Below are 24,151 nucleotides of genomic sequence, written 5' to 3'. Positions count from 1 at the left end.
TTCTGTTTTCACTGTTCAATTGTATTTTCCTCATCATGTTGCAGGCCATGCATTGTCTACGCAGCTCCATTTGTTACCCTGAACACTCTGATCACGCTAACTCGAACACAGATTGTGAAGCCCGTGACATCCTGGAGAGGCTTCATTCGCGCCCGAGCCGATTCGCCCACATTGACAGGGATGATGTTCCAAGAACCATGCCCCATCTAACGCGTTCTGGCAATTGAAGGAAGATGACCTGTTTCATGCACCGCACTGACGTCAGGAAATAAGACAAGACATTTCATGTCAGATTGCCGAGATTGATTCAATTGCTTCATCTACAACACTAATTTGCGCCCGCGCAGCACGTCAAAATGGGAATGCCCTACTCCAAACAAGTACACGCCGCCTTCGACCAGGTAACACCCCTGGTCGCGGCTGGCTTTGAAGTCCTCAAAACAACAAAGAACATCGCCATTCTTCTCGCCGTCATCCAAGTCCTCGTCGCAATTGTTCTGACACTCACACTATTTGCGATACTGGCGCTGATATATTCTGTTAATCCGGACTTGGAAGAGGAGCGACGGGCACTTGTTACGCCATGTATGCAGTGGCTTGCAAGCTGGTTGATTGAATATGGCAATGCGCTGGCTTGGGGATTGAAGGTGCTGGTTGTGTTGACTACTGGAGGGTTGGGGGTATTCATTTGGTGGAATAGTACGCCGACCTTTCCTGTTGCTGAGGAACCAGCTGGGGAGGAAGAGGAGGGGGATGACGGCTTGGAGAACACGGATAAGTTTGAGTAAAGGACAGGTGCAATTGCTCGGGTACGCTTGGGCGGTCGCGGGGCAAATGCTTCAGAAGCGAAAAGGGCAAATTGAATAACACATTGTACTAGAACAAACATCATACCCAACAAAGAACGCACTACCAGTTGGCTTTGTGAGAACAGAAAGGCTGACTATGATCATGAACTTAGAATAAAAGGCCGTAAATCCCAATACGCATTGCGCAAAGGGGGAACCCCGTAAAGTGTAAAGCCTGTAAAGTATCATCACTGTTCATGTCCCAACCAGACTTCTCACCAGGGTCGTATGAGAAGTCACCAAAATACCCCCAGATCCCCAAAAGTAAAGAATATTTGGACTCAGCCAAAACCCAACTTGGGTGTACTGGTGGCATCACTGTCAAGGCACCCGTAGTAACATGGTTTTTGTGGTCACACTGCGTGTTGAGAACCATGAAGAGGGAATCATCTCTATCGAGGAACAAGACGACGTTTATATACGTGCGATTAATCGTGAGAACCTTATCGTCGGTAGGGCACGAAGCAAACTTTTTAAGAAAGATGACTCACGTCCCGAACATTTTGTATTGAGCCAGTGACTAATTGGTTCTCAAGCTTTCCTGCCTAAAGCCTCATCAAGCCTCAAAGTAATGTTCCGTACTGCGATAGGCAGAAAAAAGCCCCCTCACTACCATTATCGTCATCGTCAGCAACAACACCAACACCGACAACCACACACGATGGTGTGACTCAGACCGATCATCACCCTTTGTCATGACGGTGTAGGAAGCCAGCTTTGGCTGATCCTGGAATCTTCCAACAAGAAGCCAACGAATGATATCGGGATACTGCCTTGCCGAGAGAATGCCACTGTGATACCTCCCGTTGCTGTCAACATAGTCCAAATGGGCCCCTCTCCGTACTAAAATCTTGATCTGCTCGAAGCGGCCGAGGGAGCAAGCATACATAAGTGCTGTCCCTTCCTCGGATATCTCACGCTCCATATCTACCACTTCGTCCAGTAGCCAAGGGAGTGTATCGTGAAGCTCCTCTTTTGATATAGCTAGACAAAGTGGCGAGAGGTAAGGAGACCTGTCCCGGAAAGAATTCAAGAGTCTGTTTCTCCCGTCCTTGGGAAAACTGCGATATAGCATCCGCGTCATCCTTGTACTAAATAACAGTAATGAGTCTGAAATGAGATTCTTGCCGTTAATGGAGTCAATGTGTGGTATAAGGCGGGCATTCAGTATATATGTCCGTATTCGTAGATCATGAGTGTGAAATATGGTATATCCATGGAGGGAGATCGCCTCTGCGTCGCATCTCTGTTGGTGAAAGTAGATAAAGCAGCGTAGCGACTTTACGGATGAAATATGCATGACGGTCTCTTCCCGTACGTTCCTTGTCTCCAGTGACGCCCCCCGCTCTACCAGTAGCCGAGCGACGTGTATGAGGTCATGTCTAGCAGCATGAGCTATTGCCGAAAATCCTTCGATATCCTTGTGGTCCATAAGCGCTCCGTGATCGAGTAAGTATTCGACTAGCGCACAGTCGTCGTCCGAAATGATGACGGCAACAATGAGGGGAGTTTGAAATTCCGCGTTCAGGCTATTCACATCTGCTCCGGCATTGATAAGGGCCATTGCCATTGGTAAATGCTTGGCTAAAACATTAATATGCAACGCCGTTACCCCACCTGGCATGTTGCCCCAGCCCTCGCCTAACTGATGACAATCAGAGGGAGTCGTTGCACTAGTCAAGGCCTTCAACATGGCTGCTTTATCAGCTGGAATGTCTTGTTCTTTCCATGGCGAAATCGAAGCACTAGTATGTATAAGTCAGCTACTGCCTTCACTGTTTCTGCCAGCATAACAAACCAATATCTTTCAGCATTTGCATTTAGATGATCCAACATCACCTCAAACGCCTCGACATCATCATAGAAGCAAGCAAGATGAAGAGGGCTGATAGGACTGTCCGACCAGGCGTACCCAATCTCCAAGGCCTTGTCAAGAAGTTTAATGAGGCAAAACTCAGTGATTGTCACTTTGACAGCCTGATGAAGGGTGCCAAATACACCGTGGACGCTACACGCAGCCTGTCTCGGAGTAGCACCAATCGACAATAGCCAAACCACAATGTCGCTCCGCCCATGGTATACCGCATATGTAAGAACATCACAAACCCCACAGGTCGGCATGAGACAGTCTATGGGACAGTCCTCGGACAATAGTGATTGGAACTCTTCCAAGTTACCGTATTGTATACAGTCATCAACGTCCTGTGGCATAAATATCGCCTCTGTTTCTACGACTTCTGTACATTCGTCTTCCATCTCATCGCTTTCCTCACTATCTCCGTCAGACTCCTCGGCCGACGTCGAATCGCGTGCGGAACGGTCACTGGAATCTGACTGTGCTTTGTCAAAGTCATCCATTTCGAAAGACATTGGACTGCCTGGCCTCGTTGATGGTTCCTCAGCACCCAAAGTTCGTAGCGTCTCAACCGCCTCGTGATGCTCGTGCATAAGAGCTATCTCGATTGGACGTTTCTGCTCATCATTGACTCCGTTGATGCTAGCTCCATGCCGGACCAAGGTAGCAATTGTCTCTACGTATCCTAAGAAGCTTGCGATATGTAAGGGCGTGTAGAGCTCTGTCGTACACGTGTTCACGTCCTCAACGAGGTTGTTATCGAGAAGGTAATTCATGACTTCGACACAGTTTCCAGCGACGGCGAGATGTAGCATCGAAGCGTTATAGATATTTATACCATCATCCGGCGACGATGGAGGGTAGAATCTGCAGGGTAGGCAAGTTTTCCAATCGTATATAGAAGTCTTGCGGATCTTGTCATGCAGGTGCCGAAGTAGGTCGATCCGATTATCTGCAATCGAAAATCTGGCAAGATCCCAACCGTCCGAAAGTTGAACGAAGACATCCGCCCCCTTTTCTATCAAAAGCTCCACAATGTCGTACCGATTCCCGCGCGCGGCCAACAAGATCGCGGGATCCCCGAGGCGAGAACCGACTGTAGACCTTTCGTCCGCGGACAGGCCTTGGTCAAGTGCGAACTTGATTTTCTTCATGGAAAGATCTTCAGACTCCGGGGCATCACCGGCCGTCTTTATCAGACCACACAGTATCTCCAGGTCAGCATCTCCAAACTTATCCCCGAGCGCAAGCTGAGCGGCCTGAAAGACTTCCACAAATATCTGGAACGACCCCGTGTGACAAGCCTTTTCGATAGGTGAGATGTCACTGACACGAATATGTACGGGTACATGTACACCGAGGAGCCAATGCACGAGCCGATGGTCGTTCTGCTGTATTGCTCTCATGAGGAAGGTTATAGCAGACGGTTGACTCATGATATCAGGCGGAGGCCGAAGTATGAAGCGTGCGTGATACAAAAAGTTCGCTTCCCATCGATATGATCCAGAACTGAGCTCAAGACCTTCGAACTCTTCAAAGAGTGCTATCATCGAAGAGCACTTATACTGCTTTTCGAAAGAATCCACGATCCTTGCGTCAACCAGCGCCACTAACAACCTTCTAATGTTGTGAAAATGGGAAGCAAACCAGGGTTGGTTTCCATAATTAACAAGATCCTGACAAAAAAGCCTCCAGATATGCTGCGTCTTGTTGATCATATGATTCGTGGGGGCGAGTCGTATCAATCGTGAGATGAGTTGTTCGTCTGTTAGCAACATTGGACCACTCGTCATCAATATGTGCCGTGTATATGATTGGAATGCTGTCACTCCAGACTGACTAACCTGGTCCTTATCATAGGTTTGGACTAGCTCTTCAAAAAATTCGTCGCTGCAGCGATTCGTGACGCAATGAAGGGGAAGCATGTTTCCAGACATAGCCTTGTTGAGTGACGCACCCTTGGAAACAAGTTCTTGAAAAAGTCCTTGCGAGTCCATCGCCACTGCATATCCTAGGAGATTATCTTGGCTCTGGAAGAACCCTGGATCGTCAGTGCAATGCTTTATCAATAGAGTGGCTGCACGCTCGCAGCCGTGGATAAGTGCCTCGGCAAGTGGCGTGTTGCCGTGAGCGACAGCCTTTAGACATCTCTCAAATTACAGTAAGATTTCCACGCAAGAACTTGACTTAATTTGGCAGTTTGTGAATTGGAACAGAGACGGGAAAACAGTATCGCGTGGAATGCTTTATGTGCCTAAGCGTTGAACTCAAATAGTCGCATGGCGATGATTAATGATAAAACGGCCGTAACGCTCCGGGCGGAGTATCGTGCGCGGTATCTTGAAGAACGGACAGGATGTAAGGTCGAGGAGGGTATGCGAAATGTCGCCTCAAGCAGAGACGGGGGTAGGTCAGTCACTTGCCAGCGTAGACACCGATTAGTGGGTATGTGGGGTTTAAAGTAGAGGGCGCAAGAACCCAGGACCTCGGGTCCGCGTCCGCAGAAGAAATTTTAGGACAGAGCAGGGCGTGCTAGAGGTGTTCTTTTGGTTGGATGGGGTTCCTACTTAATTAATAAGGCTGGGCGTTAAATGCAGTACGAGCATGAACAAAAGAAATATTAGGAGACAACACTATTAACAAACGCAGGAAGCTATAGCAAGAGAAACAGGAATTTTGCAGACAGTTTAGCAATACTGCAATGTATTGCAAAATGTTCACAGGGAATACCATAGCGCAGCGTGAGCCTGATTCAGTTAACTGGGTGGCTTACTAGGCATGGTCAGGCCCCAGGCCATTACCGGGCAAGGAAGCATCCCAGAAGAGGATCTTCAGATAAGGTTCCGATTCGCTTTATCGCCTACCGTGGTTTAGCGGTCTTGTAGCTTTTTCAGCGGAGCCAAGCTTGATGCCTAAGGCAGAAAACGCGCTCTTAACTCCGCTTTCCTGCAGCCTTATCTAATTCCTGGCCTTCATCTCCTCAGAGGGTCGCCCAATTCTCGACTTTCGTTGTGACTGGAGTCTCTGTTTCGTCCTTCAGCGCTTAGCTGCTTACCTTGTCGTACCATTCATTAATGACACCGCTTTCTCTGAAAGCAGGCAAGTAAGGTGTACTGAGTGCAAACCTTTCACCCTCACATCCCCAACTCCTACTTTAGTGTCCACTCTGCTCCAGCTGCCGTGTCTTAGCGGTGTTAGTCTCGTCTTCTCTGAATAATGGCAATCATAGCTGGCTGCCTTGCCAGATTCAGTCAAGACACTAGCGCAGAAACAAAACCATCCGTAAAACACAGCAAAGTTCTCACTCCACTTTGTCAACTTTTTATCACAAGGGGCCCTAACGGGATTGCTATTGGCTTAATTTGAGCTTGGTCTTCCCCACCCCGCAGCCCCCTTGAGAACTTGAAAGTGTCACTTTTTTTTCTCGGTTTTCTTTCTTTCCCGTTCGGCGACGCAAAGATCTCCCATAAAAAGAAAGGCGGCGCTACTGGCGAGATCATAATCAAAGTTAACGTGCCCTATAAACTGCTAGGAGCTCCTCAGGTTCCTAATCACATAGTCATTACCCTTCAAACTTTACATTTTATTTTTTTAGTTTATGCTTTATTCTTAGTGGGTGTGTAGCATGCGGCTGTCCCCTTTGCCTAGTCAATGGACCCCCTGTGCTTGTAGTACGGAACTTGTGGAGGGATACAAAGCTAAGGGGGGCCGGTCTCTAGGCCCTACCCAAGTAGGGCAGAGATAACGTTAATAATACATCATTCCCACCGTTATCAATATAGATCCCACCCGCGTAAAGGAGGTATTTCCCTCACTTGCAGTTTGGTGTTCGCGTAAGGTAAGTTGCTAATCTCAACACCCTGTCGCATCATTCTCATCAATCCTCATCTCAACTTTTCTGAAAAATCAGGCTCCGCATTTAACATATCTGAAGAGCATGCGAGTCGATACCGCCAATTGCTCCCTAGGGCAATACGCGGAGGTCCCCCTGAGGCCCCTTCACCAAGAATCGCAATTCATAAGCGTTCAGTTGTCAAGAAAGCCTACAAAGGTTACAGACAACGCAAGGCCAAGGTTCTAGTTGCAATCAATTTTATCAAGTTAAAGAGCAACGAACTAAAAGGGTGTTTATAGTGCAATGGAAAGCGCCCCATATATTACGCGTACCTCGCGGCCGGACGGGAATGTCGATATGCTGCTTCTTCAGATAAACTTCAAGCGGCGGCCATAAAGCGAAAAAATAATTTGCTTGAGGAGCGAATGGTTGACCACGAAAATCTGTACGACTCGCTCAAGACGCGGCAACCGGACGAAGCGCAAGAGATACTTCGCCGGATCCGGGCTGGCAACAACATCAAATCTGTGACTGAGAACTTCCAAGAAGGGGGCCTACTCCTTCAGCTGACTTCTCCTACGGCATCCCACGCTCCGCTATCGACAAGTCCAGGCGCTACACCTTCGAACACTGTAACTAAGAATACTGTAACAAACAGTCTCAGCTCTACTAGTTCACAAGCACACTATTTAGGGAGTAGGCAGCAATTTATCCATTGTAATCCTCCACGCGCCAGGCTTACTTCACGGTCAGTTCAACATTCATCTGTAGCCGGACTTTACTGAGATGTGTAACTTAATACGTTATTTTAGAAACAAACATCCCAAGTACATTTTCAAAAAGAATTAGCGAAACACGCAACATAGATACGCTGAGGACGCCGTGTTTGTCAACTTGCCAGGATATACCCTTCCACTTTCAAGATAGACAACAGTCTCCAACGATAATACGTTCTTAAGCCATCTATTGCTGCTATTCTAGACATAGGACACAATTGGTAATCGGGTTATTGACCGGACTATGTTCGAAGAGGATCTGAAGGCCCTGAATCCTAACGCACCAAACCAGCCTAATAAGCTGCGTTTCTGCTCCCCTTTCCTTATCAACGCACTTTTGGCTGTCAGCTGTGTGAGTGTCCTGATATGGCCACTGTCAAGCACTCGCTGACAAGAGGCTTAGCTACACACAACGAACCAGGCGGCTTTTCTTCAATCGAACGATCCAAGCACCCGAGGACAGGCTTTTGCCAGAGAAGCGGCAAGGCTATTGCCTTTAGAAGATACTGACACATCCTTAACAGTAGCACAGGGTCTGACTTTAATGAATGCCTACGAGGCAGCTCTAGGCAATGGGGAGACAGCATTAAGTTATCATAGTCGCATGCAAGCGAGATATCTGGCGCTTCGGCTCAACGATATGCAGCGTTCCACTAACGCCGCTATCGCTAGAGCGCGCCAGCGCAGAGAGGCATACACCTTGTCATTGATTTCATGGGGATTCTATGTTTGGGATTGGTATGTTTCGATTCTTAGTTAGGTTTAGACAACACGTTTAACCTTTTTCACAGGAAACTAATACACGGCCTTTATCGCCGTCTCATCATCAAGAAACCAAACAGACCAAAAACATGGTATAACAAAGCCGCGTCGCCATTATGCAAGAGAGACAATCCTAATTACTGGTGGTTTCCGTACCCCGTTTCAGTGGTGCCTCAGAAGTCATGGAAGAGGGAGATCTTTGCTGCGGAATGCGACCTTGCTGAACTAACGGAACAGGTCCTCAAGTTCCTCATACCGTTAGAGGATAGTGTTGCGCCTCGTCGCAACATAAAGAGAGCCATAGAACTCTATACGAAGATTGTTAAGTAGAAGTTTTCTCTTCCGGAGCGACTTAGAGTAGAGAATGCAGTGTTGCCGGCCGTTATAATACTTCAGTAAGTTAGTGATATGGTAGGGTCGATTGCAAGTGTTAACTAAATTCTTTCAGCCTGACCGCTGAACTCATTATCGTCAGTATGCTCCGGCCATTCAAAGGCTTATCCAAGGATAAATTCGGGCCATTCGATCCAGTCACAACATCTTACGCACACGCAAGCAATACCATATCAGCGATATGGCATTTCCGAGCCTTATACACCCTTCGCAATCAGCCCTGGATAATTCAAGCCAGTTCAGTCTGCGCTTTCCGCGTACTATCCGACATAGATTCCAGCCCAATCCAGCTTAAGACCTTCGTCAAGGCGTGTCAAGCGTTGGTCGAGCTGGGAGAGTCGTTTCCGGTCGCTAAGGATGTCATACTATCGTTAGAATCTGTGGTGAAGAAGCAAAGGCTTAGGATCCCTTCTTGCGCGCAGGAGCAATTGTCTAACCAAATGGAAGATAAAGATAACGGGATAGATTCAACGGTTGTCAAGATTATGGATCATAACGTTGTCATACAGAAGGCAAATTCAGAGGACCATACAGGCCATCTGACATTGACAGGTTCGCTCTCGTCAATGGCTCCAATAGATATAGGTCCTGACTAGGCAGAAGGCTAACGCATGAGAGTACCGATTTCATTGTCTTCGGGAGTAATAAAAAATATCAGAGTAAAGTTATTTTTCGTTAGTATATTACTCGGCGTAGTGGACAGTGTGAAGCCCGGCTGTACATCCTCAGGTAAGCCCTGCCCTCGAATATCTTCCACTACGGTTTCCTTCCGATAGCCTGCCCGAATCGCCCTAAGTCCTGAACCAGGTGCTATTTAAGGGGTTTCTCGAAAGACAGATTGCTGGTGCTGGTCCAGTAGGCTGAGGCCTCGTGGACATCATTGGCGTTCCCCTGCTGGAGGTTAATATTCGGTCTTTTGGTCTTCCCGTAGACAGAGACATCTTGTTCTACATGCTTATTCAGTGCAGTAGTATCTTTAGACGATTATTTTCCTCGCGCCGCTGCTTCAGCCATGTCCGGAATTGCAAGAGATCGCTAAAGGCGCCCTGTTATGAGTTTTTCATCATTATGGACGGTGATCTTGTTATTCAGTTGCCGCCGATTGAATTTAACGAACTGTTAAATGAATGATGTCTTTCCTTGTAACCCGGAGAGTGCCAAATTGCGCTATAGGTTAGCGCTTGTAACATTGAGTAACGTACATCTTATGTTAGCCCAGCTTCTTGTTAGTCGCATCTTTAGACTTGCCTTGTCCAGCCAGTTATATACTAAACCTTGTTGGTGTTGTCCAAATCACTCCGCTACTTAATTATGCCGTATACATACCTTATCTGTGATAAGAACAACGTACAGTTCCCAGAGTCACATGACTACGACCTGGTTGTAGCGCGGACCGAGTCTGTGTATAGACCGGCTGCAACTCCATTTCCTACGAAATGGAATCTCGGGTTACCGAGCTCTACATTGTGGATTGCTTGCAATGAGACTACAACTTCACAGCTAAGACTTATCAATTACATAACCGCTCCTACACCTATTTTCCAGAGGATCCGGAAACTTCACAAATCTATTCCTGGTTCTTATTTTCGCCTCGGGGCACCCCTGTTTCGTGACTGTCCCCTTAAGGTTGCTAGCTGTACGTATATCCTTAGTTTTGTAATATGTCCCTGTGCCAGTCGTTGATTCACGGATTTCCGAATACGCCCTCTATTAATTGTGGCCGTCTGTAGTCGCGTTGCCTCCAATACCTGCACCCCCAAGACCCTCGTCAAGTTTCGACTGGAGCTTGTCGTAACGCTCTTGTGTGGCACTTCGTGTTTTTTCTTTTTTAGAAGTGTATTAAATACCGGTGCCAAAGAGCAACACACCTGCTAGAATGGGAACTTCAGCATTGCACTGCTAACCTGCAATAAACTACAATATGCTACAGGTTTTAACTTTCTGTAAAAGATAATCGTTGAAAGATAAGTACAAGTAGGTTATAGGATTACTTGGATGATGAAACAGCGGACCTCAGTATACATATTTTGTTTCTTTATCTACTGCCTTTATTCAAAGGACTTGCATTTAACATATAATATAAGTCTATAACAGATCGATCCTCGGGGATAATTGCAGGATAGCGTAAGGAATGTTAGGAAGTATCAATCTGTCGCCTGATTCAGGAATACATCGTTCACGAAGCCAATCGGTACATTCACGACTTAGGCGGCATTAAGAAGCAGCAGACAACTACACCTCATCCTCAACATTTACATTACTACCAATAATGTTCTCAACAAAAGCGAATCACTATATATAACTAGGATATGTGAAACAATAACTCCGAACCCAAACATTACGATCTAATACTACACAACTATAACCTGAAAACCCTCTTTCCAGATTCCGGGGGGATAGACAGGGCACTTTTTAAAAAGAAGCAATATTTGCATTTAACCTTGACCTTGTTCTAATTTCCTTTTTAGTTCTCGGTACTTTAGGGCGGTATCACAACAAACAAAAGGCGTTAGTAAGCTACGTTGTATAAAAGCTCCAAGGCTTAAACCTATCTCAGAAAATAGCATCAAGCCTAGCCCTCACTATTTCATAACACCGTATACAATATAACCCAATGCTAGCAAACATGTAACAAAACAAATTAGTTATGGTAAAGACTAATTCCCGCTAGTGCCTGAATTGTAAAGCTACAAACTCCAAAGCAAAAGACTTGTCAGTGCCCAGACATCACAGCCAGCTAACTCTAATAATAGTCAATCCCCACCTCAACATCAGGTGCTTCGTATTTGGGCACTCTATCTTATTCTACTGCAACGCTGGGAGATATGCAGATGGCGGGTCTTAAGGATCCGCTTACCATTTAATCCCCACCACAAGATCATCAGAGCCTTGCCATTTTAACGCGTCTTGATCAAAGTCTAGCTCGCCCTGAACCCGGCCCTTCTTCAGGTACATCTTAATATTGAACCAAGTCATTTATTAAAGGTATCTTGACGCTCAACTAATTGATCCCTACTAGTACGCTCAGCTGAACAGACAAAAGGCAACTATCCACAACAAAGTCACCTCTTTAAGAGCATCAGCCTTGGAGGCCCAAATTGATCTTTTGTACGACTGTAGCGCTATCGCTCCCTGATTTTAGCGCAGGGGTTCCTGATTTAGGGTCACCATATATAGATATCAAACATTCAAGGGCGCAAACAATAAGTTCAGAACAGACGTTTTAAGCCAAGAGAAAGAAGGATCTAGATCGAGCTCTAATCGTAGTATATTAAGAAAAAAAGAAATGGGAAAGCTCATCCGTAAATGCACCACAATATCCGAACTAGCTCACGTCCTACGCTCGTACAAGCAGACTAGCATAGGTGGTAGTAAACTGTACTGGTTGCTTGAGGGCGCCCTATGCGCCACCACATCTGTGCTGACAGTTGGGGTGCCCGGGCATGTTTGCACCAGCTTAGATGCGGCTATAACTTGCGTGCTAGTGCATACCTGCTGAGCATTGGGACTAACACCAGAGCCCTAGTGCACCTATACCTAGGTAGAGGAGCTAGGTCAGAAGCGTTCATCCGTTAATTGCATAGCAGGCCTTGGGCTCAAGATTACTGTTAAGAGCTTGGTGCCATCGAAGTGTAACACAGTGACAGAAATAGAGTTCATCCGTTAAAACCCTACCAATCGTGCTTCAATGATGCACCCCGTAGCAACCAGCTGGAAAATATCATCGGCTTTAACCGTCACCTCAAGCACCAAGTTTTAAACGGCGTAAAGATGGCGGATGGCCTCAGTGTCGCATCTAGTGTCATTGCCTTGGTCGCATTTGCTTTCAAGTCTAGCACCGTCCTCTACACGACCATCCGCAACTTCCAGAGCCAGGACAAGAATGCTCGTGCGCTGAAAAACGAGCTAGCCGACCTCCAAGGGGTTTTGCACTCACTCGCTGAAACGGTTAGTAATAATAACCATATCAACTTCAACACCTTAAAGCTTCCTTTACTTCATTGCAGAAAGACCTGTAAGAAGTATAGTGACCTCATCGCTTAGTGTACAAAGCATTCTAGCCCATCGTAACCAAGCTTGCGGGATTAGGTTAACTAACAGTACCTCAAAGGCAATATAACTAACATCCGGGAGACGCTTGCTAGATATAAATCCACGATTAATATCGCACTACCTAATGCAAATATGTAAGGAACTGATTATAGGTCTGTAATAACGTGGTTAACTAATGCTAGGAGTCTTGTAGGCGTGTGATTACCTCGATAACGTCTAAAGCATTCGAAGAATACAAGGACACAATACACAATACGACGAACGATCTACGAGAGCACATAAACCGGTTGGATGAGAGGCTGTACGCTTTAGCTGGTTCTAAGGCCGAATCTTTTGGCCAAGATGAACCTGGGTGGATAACTATGCTAGAGGAGAAACAAAGTACTCAGGAAGGGTTAAAGATCTGTTTACAACTGTCCGCCCAAATTAAGCAACTCAAATCAACCTCAAGGGAGCACCCAAAGTTCTTGCAATAGCCTACAGCTTATAAGTTCATTAGGAATAGCTTAGGTGTTGCTAAAGGCTCTATTTAATCTCTTGTGTCACGCCTTCAAGCCCACAAGCATAACATCAACAATAGAATAGAAGCTATAAGGTCTGCAGTATCCTTATCTAAGCAAAAAGCTACCCAATTTGCACAGCTCCAAGAGACTAAAGAAAGCATTCGCCAATGCATGCGCGTTGTCGCTGATGCGGGCAAGGCTTTAGGCAACAAGCGATGCAATATTTTTGAAGACATAACGATAACTAACAGAAGCTATGGCATTTCAGTATCAACCGTGAAAGACCTGGTTGTTGCAAGACGCATCAGCTTGAGCGGCCAGGCCCGTTATCTAGGTAGTCAAATCAGTGATGAAAGCTACCAGAGGACAATCGACGGTCTAACACAACTGGACATAGAAAGTGTCAAGACCAGTGGATAAGGCAGTGGGCAAGGGCCTTCTGCTCAAGGGGCTCACAACGGAGGCGTAGCATCGCAGGGATTTAAACGTTATGGGCGTGGTTACAACCTGCCGAGTAGGCAATAGCAGACCGAATTAATTGATCGTATCTTGGGATTCTATTTCTTCTTGTCGTCTAGAGGACGGTGATAATTTACTCGGCTACTGTAACGTCTCCTCATACTTCCACTCATACACCATCACAATACTTTACCGGTGACTTAGATTAATAAAACTACGATAAGATATAAATATTCCTACCTCCCGACCGGAGTGCAACAACGCTTACTCCGGGCCCAGCCCGTGTATCCAATCATGGAAAGGACAGAATGGATACTACACATCGCAGGGTCGTGCACGTGTTCTGGGTCATCCATCAAGCCGGCCTTTTAGGGGCAAGACCACCTTCCGATCTCCGAAGGGTTACGGCGACATCTCTGGAGATAACTAATCCGCTAAGTTTAGCATCTGGGCTTATAGCCATCATTACCGCTACAATCCAATTAAGCAAAATTCTCTACCAAACGGTCCAAAGCTTCAGGGACCATCCTCGTTCTGTACAGCAATTAGGAGACGAGCTCCAGGCTCTGAATGGAGTGCTTCGGTCATTGGAGGCTTTTGCCGGAGCTGAACCTTCTATCCTCGTGCCGCTGAAGCTTCCACTCGAGCAATGTACTAAAGCTTGTGCAGACTTTCACAAGCTGATACTTAAGTGCACTAGACATTCAGGAGCATCGGGAAATACTAGCTTCAGAGACTAGGCCAAGCTCAGGTACATAGACAAAGATATTAATGGCTTCACAGCTATACTAGCTGGCTATAAAGCTACCATCGCCATCGCTCTAGCTAATGGAAATTTGTTAGAAGCATCCTTACCGATAGATTCGGTGGGACCGGAGTAGCAGAATCTTGACTCATGATGACTGGCCGACGTCGAGGATGTTGAGGAGGCACGAGAGTTGACGCGATGGTTTAATTCAAACACGAAAACAACACTTTAACACTCGTTCTCACCCTTTAGCGCCGAAAATGTGCAAGTCACGAGATATTCTCCCATAGGTCAGGCGCGCACGCGCTGTTGCCTGACAACCCCGCACCAAAGTCAACAGGCGCAAATGGGTGGCACCAGGAGGCTAAGAACGGCTTCCACGTCGCGCACGACGCAAGGCAAGGAGCCAAAAACAACCACTTTGGAAGAGTCGGCAGAGATCTGAGCCTCGCTCGCATCGTCACTTGGCCAGTCATTTACAATGTCGCTCTGGTTCATGGTTATTGCCACGTTTAAAGACACGAGCTAACTGGCTGGTTCTAGCCGTTTCGACCACAAGGACACCTGTCCAAAACCTTCCCAAGTTTTCCAAAACCTTCCCAAGTTTTCCAAAACCTTCCCAAGTTTTCCATGACATCCCATCGGCTTCCATAGCAATTAATCACGTAAGTCGTGCCAAGCGACCGCAATTAGGGTCGTACATTTCCCTTTGCAAGATGTACAACGAAAGTTATGTTGTATCTTCTTGCGCGGATTAAAATATGTAATCAAAGCCATCACATAGAGAAGCAAAGCTACTGCGTAAAGATCAATGTATTAGAAGGTAATAGGCATCGAATCACGAGAAGAGATTTCATGTTAACGTAATAGGCCTCAGGCTAGAATGGGTCTACTGCTAAATAGCGAACTTTGCTTACTTAGACTCCCTCCGTCTTGCCAAATCTGTTTCTTAACGCACGTGTTCATGATCACATATTCACGCTGTAGCTTCATTTGCTTTCGGTGAATGGTGCTTTGCGCCCTTTGACACAAGACGATTTGGCGATACGCGCAGGTGGTTTCAAATGTATTGCCTCTTATGAAACGATTGGTCCACAGCGTACCTGCATTCGTGACTTATCGATAAGGCCCCGCTTATTTGCAATATCCCTAACCAGGACCAGGTAAGCTTCAGAGTAATTCTAACCCTTAAACATAAGTATTACGCTCTGCAGCTACCTATTAAGCGTCCCAAACTAGCGAAGATGGTTGTACTACCTAACTCTTAGCTTTCTGCGACAAAGTGCACAAGCAAAAAGAAGCCTCTAAGGTTAAGTAAACGCCTGTGAAGTTGCTTCTCCTTGCTCCTTTCTGTCATTGTTTCTTAGTTCCTTCCTAGGAAAGCTAAAGCTTAGTGGTTATATAAAAGAGACCTTTTTTAGGATAAGAATATTAATACTTACTACCTTTATCTAATAATAAGTGCTCCGTTCTTGAAGATTAGAATATTATATCTTATATTATTAATGTCAGGGGTTTATATAGGTACTTAAGACTATAAGCTATAGGATAGATACCTAAGAGTAAGCCTTATTTTTACTCTTAGCTATTAAGGATAACTACCCTATAATAGTCTTAAGGAAATAAACTTAATTTATATATGTAAATATAAAGGCTAGGATAATATATACTATAAGAGGATTAGAATATAAAATATCTAGATTCTATAGATTAGATTTAATATTAGCTAATGGATATATTTATATAGTATTAGAATTATATATATAGAGAGAACTTCCCTTAAAATTTATTTCTTATCCTATTCTAAGAGGAAAGGGATTTACATATAGTTATTATAAACTGTTTTTATGTGACGGTTTGGGTTCCCAAGGGATAAACTAGTCCGTACTAGGTTTATGTTAGCAGATGTGTAGGGCGTAGATACTAAGCGTTGCAAAGTGTTACGTCTCTTAATAGTGAATAGAGCGGGTTAGGCATATTTAGGTAAAGAAGTCTTATTGATAGCTGGTGAGCTAAGTGTTCTATCTAATACTAAAGGAATGTATATATACATAAGGTAGTTACGTCTAGGTGACCGTGGTCAATAGTAACTATCGTGGTTACTGTAAGTAAGTATGTTGGTCGAGGTAACCATTGTGGAGTGGTCACTCAGTAATCTTCTAGGTATAGTGGTAACCACACTTAATAGGGTGAAATTTGTGGGGTACACGTAACGTAACCGCGGGGATCATAACACAATCTCTCCTCCTTCCATAGTCTTATCCTCAAGACCTACATAACACTATTATTCCGTATATTAGCCCTTGTATATCCAACTTATTTCCGTAAAAACTTGGTTTCTTACGCTAACCATATCATCTGCAGAGACTGCTTGTTGCAAACGTAGAGCTCTCTTGATTTTGTCTAAAGGCTACGTCGTTATGCCGTATTCCTATTGCAAATCGAAAAGCGCGAAATGCGTAATGAAGGAAGGCCACAAGAATTGTTCGGAGTATACGCATCGTAGTCGTACTTATAATGGTAAAGGAGTGTCCGTTGCTAAAGGTTTACAATATTCATTTTTTTATTGTGTTTTCCGAACTAACCTGTGTAGCAGATCGTTTGGTTCAGGCTAAAGCTCATTTAGAGGCCAATGAAGAGGCTACTAAAGAGGAGTTGTTGGATCTTCAGCGTCAGATGAACGAGCGTCTTTCCAGGCTAATGCGTTTGCGTCGCCAAAAGCGTCTTTTGCAATCCAAAGGTTTGCAGATGTTGGAACAAGACGTTCAAGCTAAGGGGGAGCTTGAGCCTTCCGCTCAATCTCCGGCGGGTGAATCTTCGTCCGTTGTGGATTCTATTGCCGCTGGGGCCGTAGATTTGATTGATTGGGATTCGATTTTGGCTAATGTTCCTTTTGATGGTTCCTCGGGGCCTTTTAATGGAATGCCTTCAGGAGTCGTTAGGCATTAGCAAGGTGTTCCAGTAGTTCCCATATATTTTCGCTTTCTAGGTAGTTTTTCCATTTCACCAGGTACATTGTTTGTTTGTTAATTTTCTTCATATTCGTAATTGCTTCTGCCTCGTAGACCTCTGGTCCTTCAATTTCTTCAGGTTCGTTGCCAACTTTGACCTGGATCGTATCGGCTGCTGATTCGAGTAAGGAAATGTAAAAGATTAGATAGAGCCTAACTTTCGGTAGTAGGTCCAGTTTGTAGTTATTTTCTGAGATTTTCTTTGTGATTTTGTATAGTCCGATGTATTTATAGTCCAATTTGTGTGAAGGTTGTTTTGTTTATATATTTTTTGTGGCTAGGTAGACCATCTCTCCCTCCTTGAAGGTTGGTCCTCCTACCTTCTTAGTGTTATAGTATTTTTTCATTCATTTTCTGACAAATTCCAGTTCTGTTTTCATTTCTTCGTGTAGATTTTTCAATTCGTCTGCTTTTAAGATTGCAGCAGGGTTAATTGTGTTTAGTTCGCGACCGTTGTGGTAGGCATCGGGAGTAAATCCAAAGTTCGCGTAGGCTGGTATTAACTTCGTGCTTTCGTTGTAGGCAGTATTATAAGCTAGTTATGCAATAGGTAGCTTTTCAACCCAGTTGTTTTGTCCGTAGTTAATGTAGCATCGTAAGTATTGTTCCAGTACTTAGTTCATCCGTTCAGTTTGTCCGTCTATCTGGGGTCTGAAGGCTGTCGATAGTCGGTGGTTGAGTCCTAGGTGCGACATGAGGGCTTGCCAGAACTTGGCTGCGAATATCAGTCCTCTATCCAATAGGATCTCGTTTGGTAATCCGTGTATACTAACAATATATCAATAAAAGACATAGGAAAGTTCTTCTGCGTCTGTGGCTTCTTTATAGGGTAGATAGTATGAGAATTTTGTGAGTCAGTCGACAATAACCATGATGCTGTCATAGAAGATTCCGGTTGAGGGTTCTTCTGACAGGGGTAACTTGGTTATGAAGTCTATTGTAATGGAGTCCCAAGGTTATTGTGCTACCGGTAAAGGTTGCAGTGTACCGTAGGGTTTGTAACATTGTGCTTTCGTTCGCATGCATATATCGCATTGTCTAATTATTCTTTCTACTGTTTCCTTTATTCTCAGCCATCCGTAGTGTTGTTGGATTCACTTGAGGGTCTTTGTAACTCCTTGGTGTCCATGTAGGGGATATTCATGTATATCCCGTACTAGTTGTTCTTATAGCCTTGTAGGTACCCAAAATTTATTGTTGTATAGGGTTCCTTCTGTGGTTGCGTAGCATCCGTCCTGTACTTCGTGTCTTTGTACGGCATTGTTTGCTTTGTGTATTTCATTGATTAGGACGTCGCCTGTAAGTCGTATTGTTGTTCTTGCAATGGTTTTTGCTGGGGTAGCGAATTAGTATTCCCCGTTCCTATTTTTCTTGAGGATTTGTTCTTTGGCTTTGCTCGTAACTCCTTCTTCGAAGTCCGGCCTGCGACTAATAGCGTCTGCGCATCCATTGTCGGATCCTTTGCGATATATAATTACGAAATCAAACTCGCATAGGTATTCAGCGTAGCGTAGTTGTCATCAGTTCAGTTCTTGGGTTGTAGCGAAGTAGGATATATTCTGGTGATCAGTGTAGACCTTGATCTGATGGAGACTTCCCATAAGGTAGTGTCTAAATTCCTTGAAACAATTGACGATGGCTAGGAATTCTTTGTCGTAAATGGGGTAGTTGAGTTCTGCTCCATGTAACTTGTGAGAGTAGAAGGCGATAGGGTGTAGTACACCTTGGTCGTCTCGTTGACCGATTTGTCCTCCTAGGGCAAAGTCTGAGGAGTCGGTCTCGAGTTCTATTTCTTTCTTCGGGTTAAAGATAATCAAAACTGGTTTACTTAGTATAGCATCTCGTAGCTTCTCGAAAGCTTGCTGTGCTTTGTTGTGCCATATGAACTTAGTATCCTTCTTCGTGAGTTCCGTAAGAGGATTAGCTATCTTGCTAAAGTCTTTGATAAATTGTTGATAGTAGTTGGCGAAACCTAAGAAGCTTTGTACTTCCTTGACTGTGGTAGGTATAGGCCAGTCTCGTACTGCCGATATCTTCTTTCGGTCCATTCGAATTTCTCCTAGTAAGATGGTGTGTCCTAAGAAATCAACTTTTTTGACATAGAAGTAACTTTTTTCTGGTTCTACTAAAAGGTTTGCGTCCTGTAATACTTTAAGAACCTTATGGACGTATTCCCGGTGTTCTTCTTCATTATCTAAGAAGATTAGGATATCATTAAGATAGCATACTACAAACACATCTAGGTATTGCCATAGAACATTGTTAATTATCCGTTGAAAGGTAGCTAGTGCGTTTGTAAGACCAAACGGCATAACTAAGTATTCGAATAGTCTAAATTTAGTTCTGAAGGCGGTTTTCCACTTGTTGCCTTCCTTAATGCGGATAAGGTTATAAGCGCCTTTGAGGTCAAGAGCAGTGAAGATTTATTTTCCCTGCAGTTAGTCCTTAAGTTCTGTAATAAGCAGAAGTGGGGTCCTATCTTTAACGGTAAGGTTATTTAATTATCTATAATCCACAACAAGTCGTAGTTTTCCGTTCTTCTTAGGTACAAACATTACGGGAAATCCTACTAAGGATGTTGATTCTCATATATTACCTTTTCGGAGTTCCTCTTTCAAATAATCCCTGAGCGTGGTAAGTTCTAGCTCATTGAGGTTGTAGATCTTTTGAAAGGGCAGATCGTCTGATTTGAGTACGATCTCGTGGTCCCAGCGGCTGTGCTGTGGTACCTTTGTGTCTAATTCTTCTTTAAACAATTTTTCATAGCAACGGTACTCCTGTGGTACGTTCTTAAGTCAATCTTCTGTGAGTGGCGTCTTTTGTTTTTCTAACTTTGTGTTGAGGTCGTGCAGCTGTGCGCCAAATGTCGCAACTATTCGTCTAACATGTCTTGTCTTGCCTTTTTCGTGTTTCTATCGTATCCCCTTTGGGGGTAGGTAAGAGTATTTCTTACGCCGGACTTCGCTGGCTACTTCAGTCGAAGTTTGAGATCTCTGTTCGTCGTCTGTTTCCGAATCGTCCCCTATATCGAAGGGATCATCTATGCGGGTGATCTGGCCAGTCCTCCAATTAAATTGCGGGTTGTAGCAATGTAGCCATGGGTATCCTAAGAATAGGTCGAAGCCTGATGTTGGGGCAACATCGAAGTCGATGTTGTGCCTTCGAGTTCCGACGAATACTTTCAAGTAATCAATCTCTCTGGTAATTTATCCTCCGTCGTAGGCTGCTCTTTCTCCTTTGAAGTTTATTAACGGGTTGGGCTTGTCCTTGTATTTCCATGGTAGCTGCAACTTGTTAACCGTGCAAGGGTTAATTAGGTTGGATTTAGCTCCGCTATCTAGTAGTGCATTTAGCCACGTTCCCTTGATTCATACTTGTATTTCTAGGCAAGTTCGTTAACCGCAGGCGGTCCTTCTGAGAGCCTTTGAAAGCACTGCTAGCTTTGTAATTGCGCTTATCTGCAGCTCTAGTACAGCAAGCTATTATCTTTTCCCGGTTAGCTGGGGTATCAAAGGTCGCATTCGCTATCGTAGCATAATGCATCGTCTGGGCATTCATTTTCTAATTATATAGCTTTTTAGCTTTCTGCGCTCATTCGCCATTCTTCGTTTTCCTGTTATTCCCATTGTCGTAGGGTTTCAGGGTCCAGTGTATCCCCTCTGTCGGGATCACCCTTCGTGTCTCATTGCCATTTTCTGATAAGGCGCTCGTCGTCCTCTTCCCTGGTTCGCAGGTTTACCAGTGTAGTCGACTTTACTTAGTGTTTCCATTGGTCGATAGAGCATCGATTTTAGATGTATGCAAGTACGCGTTCTCTGGTCTCTGTGTGGGCTGTAAATTTCATTACTTCATTCTCCAAGTGTTGTTCGGATAGTCGGTATCCTACAGTGTCGATGATGGTGTACAGTCTCTGACAAACATGATTCTTAATGCTTAGGGGGAAGCAGTTGTTGCTTATTTTTTCTTGTCAGTGTAGCGCGCAATAGTAGGCCGTATATAACATCCATGAGATTTGGTTGTGCTTCGGGCTATTGGGGTATCTCCGCAGGTCAGAGTAGGCCATAGGTCGTTGTACCATGCTGGCAGGGTTTTGTTCTTATTCTGCCGTAATTGCCCGGATATAGACGTCATCATCTTATACCGTTTCGGCTCGCTCTTTTGCGCGTCGTACTACTTTGTTAGTCTGTTCTGCCCACTGCTTGTCATAGTCATGTTTTTGCTTCCAAGCCTGCGCCTTTTGGTGCTTGGTGACTTTGTTTCCGTACTGCATTCGCAATTCCGCTTCTATCGCGCTGGAATAATTTAGGTCCGAAAAGTGTCAGTTTAGTTTTATCCTTTTCGTAGGAATGCTGTTATTGTATCGCATATCGTCGGTTTGTCCCATAGTTTCTTGCAAGGATTTAATCGTTCCATCAGGTTGCGGGATTAGTAGTTTGGAAAAGGTTTCATCTATAAGTTTATCCAATCCTTCGCAGATTTCCTTAGGTGTAAGGGTACTTCCCGGTTCAGGGGTAGGTCCTCTTTCCTTTCTAGTCATTGCAATTCTTTTTCCGTTAGTGGTTACTTCTTTGGTTGTTTTGGGCACTAACTCCCAGTTTTGTTTGTTCTTCTTTCTGCTCTTTTCCAAGATTTTTCTGCAACGTTCTCTAAACTCGGGGTCATTCTGTTTTCTTTATCTTATGTATTCGGCGTACTTCCAGTTATCTTTCTATCGTTTCTCCATAAATTCCGGGTCTTTAAGAGCATTGTAGTTTAGATCTGGTTGTTATCTGTCTGGGTAGTATTTGTTCAGAGTTTCTTAGTAGCTCATGAAGGGGTCCCTGGGTTATTCGGGTTCTCCTAACCAATTTTGGGTTGGCGAGGTGTCATATCCTGACCTAGTCATGGCTACTCGTTTCGGGGTGCGTATAGCCATTTGTGGTTCTTCCTGTGTGTTAGTTTGTCGAATGTTCTTACCTTCTGGTACAGGTTTGTACTTCTGGTTGGTTTTCACAGGGTTTCTGCATTCCGGTTCCCAGTGTCCTTTCTTACCGCAATTCCAGCAAGTAGGTGCCGGCCGTCCTGTGCGCATGGCGTTTACGTTCATTGGTCCTGCATGGGTTCCGTAGGAGGTGTCGGGCTGTCGAGACTTCCCTTGGTTGGCGTGGTTACGGTTTCCATTTGAGTTGTTCTTGTTCCAACTAGGGTTATACGATCCTCCTTGCTTGCTGGCTTGCTTCTCTTTTCGTCGTTCGAACTGCTGGTTGTCAATTTCTACAGCCACAGCAGCAAGGTCGTTCAAGTTTTTTGGCTTGTCCCTTATGTAGACCATTGCGTCTTTGACTTCTGACTTGAGCCCGAGGTATACCTGTGCCATATGGGCTGCTTCATTCCAATCAAGTTTAGCTGCTTGGAATCGGTACTCCGCGAGGTAAGCTGCTGCAGACCCTTTCTGGGTTAACTGTCGAATTTTCATTTCAGCTTCTCGTTTCTCATCAGCAATACCGAAGGCATGCGTGAGTTCTTTTTCGAAGTATTCGTATTTCTCGTAGACATAGGTAGTCATTTCTTTTCGGGCGTAAGGTAGATTGTTCACAAAATCTCTGACGATGGGTTCCATGAGTCTCTAAGCTTTGTCTTTAAGGAAGCTCATGGCGTGTCTGACTCTGAGTTCATCGGTGCTAAACTAAATTAGGTAGTACATCTGGTAGCTGCGTAGACTAGTGAGGAATCCTTGTAGTTTTTCTGGTTCGCCTCCATACGGGTCAGGTTGGCGAGGTTAAAGGATTTCTCCTGGGTCTTTTCCAGTCAAGGCAAGTGCTGCAGTGTATTCAATGTGTTCCTTGTAGAGTCATTGGCTTTTCTCTGCTTCCTTGCTAAGGTTTTCGGCAATTCCAGCGATGTTGGTTACTCTTCCTTCCAAATCTTCGATTTTAGTTTTAGCTACTTCAGAGTTGTATCTGGCTGCGTTAAGAAGTTCGTCGTGCTGTTTCTTAAGCTCTCGAATCTTTCGTTTAAGCTTAGTAACTTCATCCTTATAGCTGCCCGGATAAGCTAGGGCAATTTCTTCTTCTTCCTCATCTTCGGTGTCCATAGAAAGGTTGAGTTCCTCCTCCAGGGTAGGATAGGTGTCAGGTAGAGTTGCCTGAGGTAGCTGCTGGCCATAGGGTGCAGTAGCGGGTCGGTTTGGAGTGGAAGGTGCCATTGCGTAGGTATTGCTCAGTGTTACGCAGTACAGTCTGAACAAGAGCTATCAACGTGTAACGGTTTAGGTTCCCAAGGGATAAACTAGTCCGTACTAGGTTTATGTTGGCAGATGTATAGGGCGTAGATACTAAGCGTTGCAAAGTATCACGTCTCTTAATAGTAAATAGAGCGGGTTAGGCGTATTCAGGTAAAGAAGTCTTATTAATAGCTGGTGAGCTAAGTGTTCTATCTAATGCTAAAGGAATGTATATATACATGAGGTGGTCACGTCTGGGTAACCGTGGTTAATGGTAACCATCGTAGTCACTGTAAGTAAGTGTATTGGTCGAGGTAACCGTTGTAGAGTAGTCACTCAGTAATCTTCTAGGTGTGGTAGTAACCACACTTGATAGGGTGAAATTTGTGGGGTATACGTGACGTAACCGCGGGGATCGTAACATTTTACTTATATATTCCCTTACTACTATTTAAGGGAAATCCCTTTAAGAGTATTAGTAGTATATAACTAAAAATAAACTTCTATAAACACTAATTTAAAGTAATCTTATATTTTACTCTACTCTTATCTAATTAATTAATATTTAAATCTACTACTATATACTTAGTTAACTAATATAGATTATAGTGCCTATTAGCTTAGTAAAACTTACTAAAAATAATTTTTATAATTTAAGATATATAATTAGTTTTTCTTTAGGCCTTTATACTTTAGTTATTTTTAC

The 24,151-nt window shown here is 44.6% G+C and overlaps 5 protein-coding genes across 5 annotated transcripts; 4 read left to right on the top strand and 1 right to left on the bottom strand.

Annotated features, from left to right (window-relative positions):
* The first annotated feature begins 320 nt into the window (after positions 1-320).
* B0J16DRAFT_417576 (uncharacterized protein) lies at positions 321-910 on the top strand. The gene has a single exon (XM_046133679.1). The coding sequence runs from the start codon at positions 357-359 to the stop codon at positions 786-788; it is 432 nt and encodes a 143-aa protein (XP_045980548.1). The 5' UTR covers positions 321-356; the 3' UTR covers positions 789-910.
* A 323-nt stretch (positions 911-1,233) lies between these two features.
* B0J16DRAFT_347985 (ankyrin repeat-containing domain protein) lies at positions 1,234-5,108 on the bottom strand. The gene is made up of 2 exons (XM_046128645.1): positions 2,647-5,108; positions 1,234-2,593 (listed from the first exon to the last, which is right to left on the bottom strand). The coding sequence occupies exons 1-2, from the start codon at positions 4,698-4,700 to the stop codon at positions 1,405-1,407; spliced, it is 3,243 nt and encodes a 1,080-aa protein (XP_045980547.1). The 5' UTR covers positions 4,701-5,108; the 3' UTR covers positions 1,234-1,404.
* A 1,220-nt stretch (positions 5,109-6,328) lies between these two features.
* B0J16DRAFT_364450 (uncharacterized protein) lies at positions 6,329-9,108 on the top strand (the record flags this gene model as incomplete). Its single annotated transcript, XM_046129942.1, has 10 exons — positions 6,329-6,374; positions 6,638-6,777; positions 6,838-7,286; positions 7,351-7,365; positions 7,405-7,426; positions 7,526-7,666; positions 7,718-8,052; positions 8,106-8,402; positions 8,433-8,471; positions 8,525-9,108. 10 exons carry the CDS (start codon positions 6,329-6,331, stop codon positions 9,063-9,065), a joined length of 2,025 nt encoding a protein of 674 aa, XP_045980546.1. The 3' UTR covers positions 9,066-9,108.
* Positions 9,109-12,240: 3,132 nt separating this feature from the next.
* Positions 12,241-13,445, top strand: B0J16DRAFT_357681 (uncharacterized protein; the record flags this gene model as incomplete). Its single annotated transcript, XM_046129553.1, has 4 exons — positions 12,241-12,484; positions 12,581-12,656; positions 12,716-12,985; positions 13,103-13,445. 4 exons carry the CDS (start codon positions 12,241-12,243, stop codon positions 13,443-13,445), a joined length of 933 nt encoding a protein of 310 aa, XP_045980545.1.
* Positions 13,446-13,457: 12 nt separating this feature from the next.
* B0J16DRAFT_347983 (uncharacterized protein) lies at positions 13,458-14,423 on the top strand. The gene has a single exon (XM_046128644.1). It carries the CDS (start codon positions 13,793-13,795, stop codon positions 14,222-14,224), a length of 432 nt encoding a protein of 143 aa, XP_045980544.1. The 5' UTR covers positions 13,458-13,792; the 3' UTR covers positions 14,225-14,423.
* Positions 14,424-24,151: the final 9,728 nt, after the last annotated feature.

Source organism: Fusarium flagelliforme (assembly GCF_020744385.1).
Source record: "Fusarium flagelliforme strain FIESC 12 MPI-CAGE-AA-0113 chromosome Unknown B0J16scaffold_6, whole genome shotgun sequence".
Taxonomy (NCBI): Eukaryota; Fungi; Ascomycota; class Sordariomycetes; order Hypocreales; family Nectriaceae; genus Fusarium; species Fusarium flagelliforme.
Note: the sequence above shows the minus strand (reverse complement) of the source record. Positions and strands in the feature narration are given on the sequence as shown.